The 6,786-nt window shown below is 42.5% G+C and overlaps 1 protein-coding gene across 1 annotated transcript; it reads right to left on the reverse strand.

The window, feature by feature from the left end:
• Positions 1-3,796: 3,796 nt before the first annotated feature.
• LOC114616651 (muscarinic acetylcholine receptor M5) lies at positions 3,797-5,571 on the reverse strand. The gene has a single exon (XM_028762082.1). The coding sequence runs from the start codon at positions 5,489-5,491 to the stop codon at positions 3,890-3,892; it is 1,602 nt and encodes a 533-aa protein (XP_028617915.1). The 5' UTR covers positions 5,492-5,571; the 3' UTR covers positions 3,797-3,889.
• Between the last annotated feature and the right edge of the window lie 1,215 nt (positions 5,572-6,786).

Below are 6,786 nucleotides of genomic sequence, written 5' to 3' on the forward strand. Positions count from 1 at the left end.
AAATTACAGAACAACACTGTAGTCATGGCGGGTCTCCTGCTTCCTGTATTCTTGCAGTGGTTACATAAAATAACCCTGTTCTTAAGAAATGCAGTGAGACACTCCGAGGTAAATAGGCACATGAAGACAACCTATTCTCAGAAAGCTGAGAAAAAATGTGTGTATATTAAAAAAAATTGAGAGAGTGCACATTAATGGGACAAAATTTTAATGTACTTGTAAAATAGATGAAGGATAAAAAGTTGTTTGTAGTGTTTATTCAGCTTTTATATAAGTTCAAAATTAACTTCAAAAGGAGTTTGTTCTTTTTAAAATGTGCTTCTGGCTCTGTTCTTAACACAGTCACCCACTCATCTAGATTTTCTTAAATCAGCAGAAAGCTTGCATAACACTGAACTCACTGATGAGCTGACACAAGGGACATGGAGATTAAAGTCACTGACAGTGGTGGTGAAATGACAAGACAAAGTGGAGCTGTTGCCTTTGGCCCAGGGTCTCTGTCTGAAAAAAGAGTTGTGTTTCTAGGTCTGTCTCTGACCCTCGTGCTACAGGAGAAAGGAAGAATTTTAGCCATAGACTTCTTTTTATCATCATTATTTAATCTTAATTTGGTCATTGGTAAGTGAAATGGCAAATCACACAAAGAAGCAAGATGTGTATTCCATAGTTATACCCTATCTTAAAGGGGAAGGCCATGCAGAGCTGGGTAGGACCCTGATACAGATGGGTCCCTCATGCTAACCAGAGAACATTCTCCAGTTTCAACACTTTTCATGGAATCACTGTGTGGTTACATTTCTGTAGTATCCAGAACAGCACAAATACAGTATGCTTTCCTGTGTTTTAGATATTTACAGTAAACAGCTGTATACCCCAACCCAGGGGTTTAGGTACAGATTTCACAATTACAAAGAACGGACAGCATTGTCTTCAGAGGACACTCACCAGAGGGCCAAAGCAGAGGAACATTGACACAGTGCTTTGTTTTACCAAAACATGAATAGAAAGCCAAGATTCTGGGACTTGTCACCAAATGCACAGCCAAGGAGAAACAAGTCACATTATTAACAACATGTATCATCTAATAGACAATGAGTAAAAGCTGGAAATAGTTTATCACAGACATAGTTCAGGACACTGCAGCCCAGAAGGCCTAGGATCTGGTCAGCTTGTGCCCCACTCACTTACCCAGTCCCTGTAGTTTACAAGTAAATCTCTGCATTCTGAAAGACCCGCTCAACACCCTGACTCTAGGAAACTTTTGTTTTCTCTGGTTGTTTAAGAGTATGCTTTGTCTAAGCTAACGGGCATGAGGAGCCCTGTAAACATGGATACGTTCCAAAATCAATTAAAAAGATCAATTTCTCAAAAGATAAACTAAAATGGTTGGTTCTGTGTGACAGTAGACTATTCCATGTGTCTGTAGGAGCAAGATTCTCCCCATTCCAGTTCTGGGTACCTTTGCTTTTTAACTGGCTTACCTCTCCATTGTGAATGCCGAATGCCCAGTACAGTGTTAAAAATGCCATTTTCATGGATAGATGTCTGATTCTACCAGCAGCCAAAGCCTTAGAGGAAAAGAGTCAAGTATGTCTAGAACTGGTAGAGCAGGTTTTTTAGTAAAGCCACACCCTTTCAGTATCATGTAGGCCTGGGAACCTCTGTCTCGGAGATTTGAGCCAATTAGTACTTCTACTAAGTTCTTGGCAGGTGTCAACCTGCTCTTCACAAAGTTTCAACAACTAGGTGCATCAAATATGTTTCTTCTCAAGATCAGGACTCTGCAGGGATAGGATAGAGGACCACCTGGACTAGCCTTGTCCTGCCCAAGAGTCTCCCATCCTGAAGCCTCCTTGGCATGTAACTCTGTTCTTCTAGAGTTGAAGGAAGAACTCAGGTACACATCTGATTCCTAGGTAACGAGGTCAATTCTTTTTTCCATCATCTCAGAAAATGAGGTTGAAAAAGAGCTGACTTCCATGAAGCTGACTTTCATGACTTGAGTGAAATGAAATCCAGATTTTGTTTTCTTTTTGAAATAGGATCTTGCTAGAGACAAAGCTGTCTCCACTACTCAAGTGCTGGGATTACAGGTATGTTCCACCACGCCCAGCTGAAGTGTAGAGCCTCTCTAACACAGTATCGAGGATCTCAGCAGATTTAACTATAAAGTTTCTGACAGGAGTTTGAACCTGTCAGTTGTTCGTGTACCATTGCCCCGCTTTTACTCTGGATCTTTCATTAATTTTACTTATTATCTCATGGATTTAATTTCCTTGTGCATGTATATATTTTCAGAATCATCAAAGAAGCATCTTAATTCACTTTTCCCCAGCCCTGTCTCTTAAACTCAAATGCAGGGCTCTGAGTATGCAAGGCAGGTGCTCCCCCTGAGCACCACTGCACTTCCAGTTGGTTTATATAAAAAGACTTAGATAGTTCAGTCAAATTCTGTTTAAATAATTACAGCGTACAAATATATGTTGATAATTTTGTTTTTATATCACTATAACCTTGTTTTTAAAGCTGAAACTTACATTTAAGACATGTTTGCTTTGGTGCTGGGTGTCGAATCCAGTGCCTCCTGCACATGAGGCGGGAATGGCATCACTGGGCTCCCCCTAGCTGAAGCTTTTGTGTTTAAGGAGTATAACCAGCTGCACTGAACTCTCAAGCGTACTTCTCTGAGCTTCTCACTTTTGGGTGAATTTGGATAGATCTGAACAAGGAAGTATTTTTTTTTCAAATATGAAAGACCTATAAAGAAGAAGAAGGCATCTATCTCCCTCCTGTTTGCCCAAGTAACACACCTTTCCCACATAGGACAGTGATCTGCGCATGTCTTGGTGTGAGTTAAGGGTCTGCATGAGGGGGTTGGGGACTTCAAAGACTCTTAAAGAAATTTAAAAGCAAGGAAAGAATCCTATTTGTTTTCCATGTTTTGTGTTTGGTTTGTCTTGAGAAGAGATTAGAAAGCAACTCCCCCTGAAAACAACGTAAATGAACCAGCATTCAATATCCTGGAGAGAATCCTGGGCAGGACTGTTGTACAACTAGTTTCTCCTGAGAACACATTATACTTAATAAGTGACTCGGAATGGACACTCAAAATGATATATAATATTTGTTTAGTGAAATATTTACCTTGTTGGTAAGCATGAAAATAACTATGTATGATAATGTATCATCATTAGTTGCAGAATAAAGGCCCCTCTTGGAGACCAAATGTACAAGTAAAAAAGCCAATGTCAGCATCCTTCTTGACTCAAGATACTGAGAGAATGATGGTTTGGTGAATCACCATAGTTTCAGTGGGTACAAGAGTTGTCATAGTTACGAAAGGAAGAGAAAGAGCATCATTCTGTGTATGATCAGAAAAACATGCCACAGTACAAAGCACATGATAGCTGCATAATCAGTACTGATTAAGTTACAAAGAATGATATTCTTAGAAGCCAGTTGAATAACACTTTTATCCGGAGGTAAGACTGGCTTACACTCTCTTGATTCTCGCTGATAATAAGACAACTTCATATAGACACATACATATTGCACAACACTCTATGACAGAGTGTTGCAGAGGAAGATTTCCATCTGGTCCCTACTGTTCTTCACAGATCAGTCCCTGAAGTCATTATCCATGGTGTCTCAAGTGTACTTGCTGAGAAGGGCCCTGAGTCTATCTGATTCACTGGCAAACTCTAGTGGCATCAGGTGGCCTTGGTAATGTCAAGACCCACCTCACATGGCAGGTGCATGTGTGACTTTTCATTTGACAGCAGACCTTGAACCTTGACAAGCCTTCAGGGACTCAAAATGGCAGATAACATTCTTTAAACAAGCAAACCAGACTGTGATCATTACTCTTTTGAGAGGAGTTGCTAAGGTTTCAGGGTAGCTTGCTGTTGCCTTGCCAGTACAATTTCTCTTCTACTTTTTTCTTTTTCCACCGGCAGAGAAGAAGTAGCTTAAAGGTCTTCCTGAAGGTTCTGTTGCAGAGAGCATAGCAGATGGGGTTGATGGTGCTGTTGACATAGCACAGCCAGTAACCCAAGTGCCACAGGGTGACAGGGACACACTTGTCACAGAAGGTGGAAACCAGGACCATGATGTTATAAGGGGTCCATGTGATGATGAAGGCCAGGAGAATGGCACTCAATGTCTGGGCTGCTTTCCTCTCTTTGACTAGGACCATTCTCTTTCGTTTGGTCATTTGATGGCTGAGATTGGGATCCAGGTCTTTTGTTGAAGGGTCTTTGGACACTGGGAAGGAACAGGGCATGATTTTCACCTTGCGACAGCCATTGTTAGTCTCCTGGGATCCATCAGCTTTTACCACCAATCGGAACTTATAGGCAACACACTTCTGACTCTTGAGTCTGTGAGCAGCAGCTGGAGACAGGAAGTATTTGGGAGAGTCATAGTCATTGTTTTCAGTCCGAGGGTTCACAAGCGTTTCCTTGGTTTCTTGGGTATTGAATTCCTTCCCCGGGCTTTCTTTGGCCTCACTCTTGTAGACCACTTGAAGGACAGGGTCAGTGCTGGTGGGCTTGGCTTCATCCTCTGAAGAGGGATAGCTGCTACAGTTGGTAACCTGCTCAGCCTTTTCCCAGTCAGCACTTAGGTCAGTGGCCTGGGCTGGCTTTCCTGTTGTTGAGGTGCTTCTACGGGAGGATGACCAGGAGGCCTGATTCCTTTCTCTCTGGGTCAGGCTGGGTCTAGGGCAGCTAAAGAAAGATCTGAGCAGGGTCCTGTGAGCTGGCTTTCTCTTCTTGGCTTCTGCCACAGAATCAGAACCTTGCAAGTCAGCCAGGTCCTTGGTTCGCTTCTCTGTTTCCCGGTAGATCCGGCAGTAGAGTATGGTCATGACGGAGACAGGGACGTAGAAGGCAGCGATGGCGGTCCCAAAAGTGATGGTGGGCTCAGAGAGGAACTGGATCTGGCACTCATCAGGTGGTACTGTCCGCTTCCCGACCAAGTACTGCCAGCAGAGGATGGCTGGCGCCCAGAGGATGAAGGAGACCAGCCATGCCAAGCCAATCATGATGCCAGCTCTCTTTGGAGTACGCTTGGCCCGGTATGTCAGTGGTCTTGTGATGGAAAAGTAACGGTCAAAGCTAATCACCAGAAGGTTCATGACAGAAGCGTTGCTGGCTACGTAGTCCAGTGCAAGCCAAAGGTCACAAGCCAGACTCCCAAGAACCCAGCGTCCCATGAGGATGTAGGTCGTGTACAGGTTCATGGAGAAGATGCCAATGATGAGATCTGCACAGGCCAAGCTGAGCAGATAATAGTTATTAACTGTCTTGAGTTGACTGTTGACTTTGAAGGAGATCATGACCAAGACATTGCCGACAATGGTCATCAGGCTGACCACAGCGGTCACAGCTGCGATAGTAATGACTTCCCATAGTCCATGGCGTTCCAAAGCCTGGTGATTTACTGGGGTGTCGTTGACAGTGGTTTCATTGTGGTAAGACTCTCCTTCCATCCTGGCTCAAGAAATTACATTCGGATTTAGTCCAAGGTTTGGAGCTGCTCTTTGTTTGTCCTCACTTCTTGGCCAGTATCTGGAAGAAACATAACAGGTCAGTTCTGCTCATTACACACACTTCTGTATGGTTTTCTTTTCCATTTGGGGTTCATCATTGCTAACAGAAAATTCGAAATGTATACAGAGCAAGATGCTGAATTGTTGAGCCTTTTTCCCCACTTAGGAAATAACTTAATTTATTATCAAAACTATTGATAGTGTTGAAATAGTTAAGGTAAATATAAGGTAGAAGGCAAGATAAATTTTGGATAACATTCTAGAAATATGTATGTACACATCATTGCATGGTATAACAGTATGGTAATATATGTATATAATTTTATCATTGCAAAATTCTTCTGCCTAAAGAACAAGTATTGGGCTTTGACTATAAAAAATTCAATTAAATATTTTTTCAATGAAAAATTCTGACATTTTTACACAGGCAACAAATGAATTTTGTTTATCTTCCTGCCCCATTGCCCTCTCTAATTCCTTGCTTCTCCCACAGAAACTATTCTTTTTCCATAGAAATTGCTAGACCATCAGTAGTAACATTTTCATCATATGATGGGTTTTGATCATATTCCCCTCTCCCAACCTCTCCTAGACCCAGTCCCTTCCTACCCACCCAACTTTGTGTCTTCTTTTCCTTTTCTAGTGTATAATCCTTTTGCTTTTTAACAACCCTCCATGCCTGAGCAACTTTCACATGTGTGAAACTGCTGCCCTCTTGTGGCAATTTTTTAAAAAGCGGTTGAGACGGGAGAAAATAAAAATAGAACTGCTTAAAAGGATGGGAGAGATGGAAGGGAAGGGGCGGAGGATAGAGGATTGAGGGTAGGGTGGGTGGGGAATAAAAGTGGGGTGGGGGAGGGGAAGGTGAGTGTGGGTGTGACAGACTTGAATGCGGGACACATAAACCAGACATGAACATCAGAGGCAGCAACCAACTAGAAGCGGTAGGCCTAAAACACAAGCACTCACAGTGGGTTAAATGTCAAGAAGAACTCCAGAACTCCTATTGAAGGAATGCTCAAAGAAACACAGTTTTAGGGTTGGAGAGATGGCTCAGCGGTTAAGAGCACTGACTGCTCTTCCGGAGGTCCTGAGTTCAAATCCCAGCAACCACATGGTGGCTCACAACCACCCATAATGAGATCTGATGCCCTCTTCTGGTGTGTCTGAAGACAGCTACAGTGTGCTCATAAATAAAATAAATAAATAAAAAAAAAAAAAGAAAGAAACACAGT

Source organism: Grammomys surdaster, unplaced genomic scaffold (assembly GCF_004785775.1).
Source record: "Grammomys surdaster isolate TR1022 unplaced genomic scaffold, NIH_TR_1.0 332795, whole genome shotgun sequence".
In the NCBI taxonomy this organism is placed as follows: Eukaryota; Metazoa; Chordata; class Mammalia; order Rodentia; family Muridae; genus Grammomys; species Grammomys surdaster.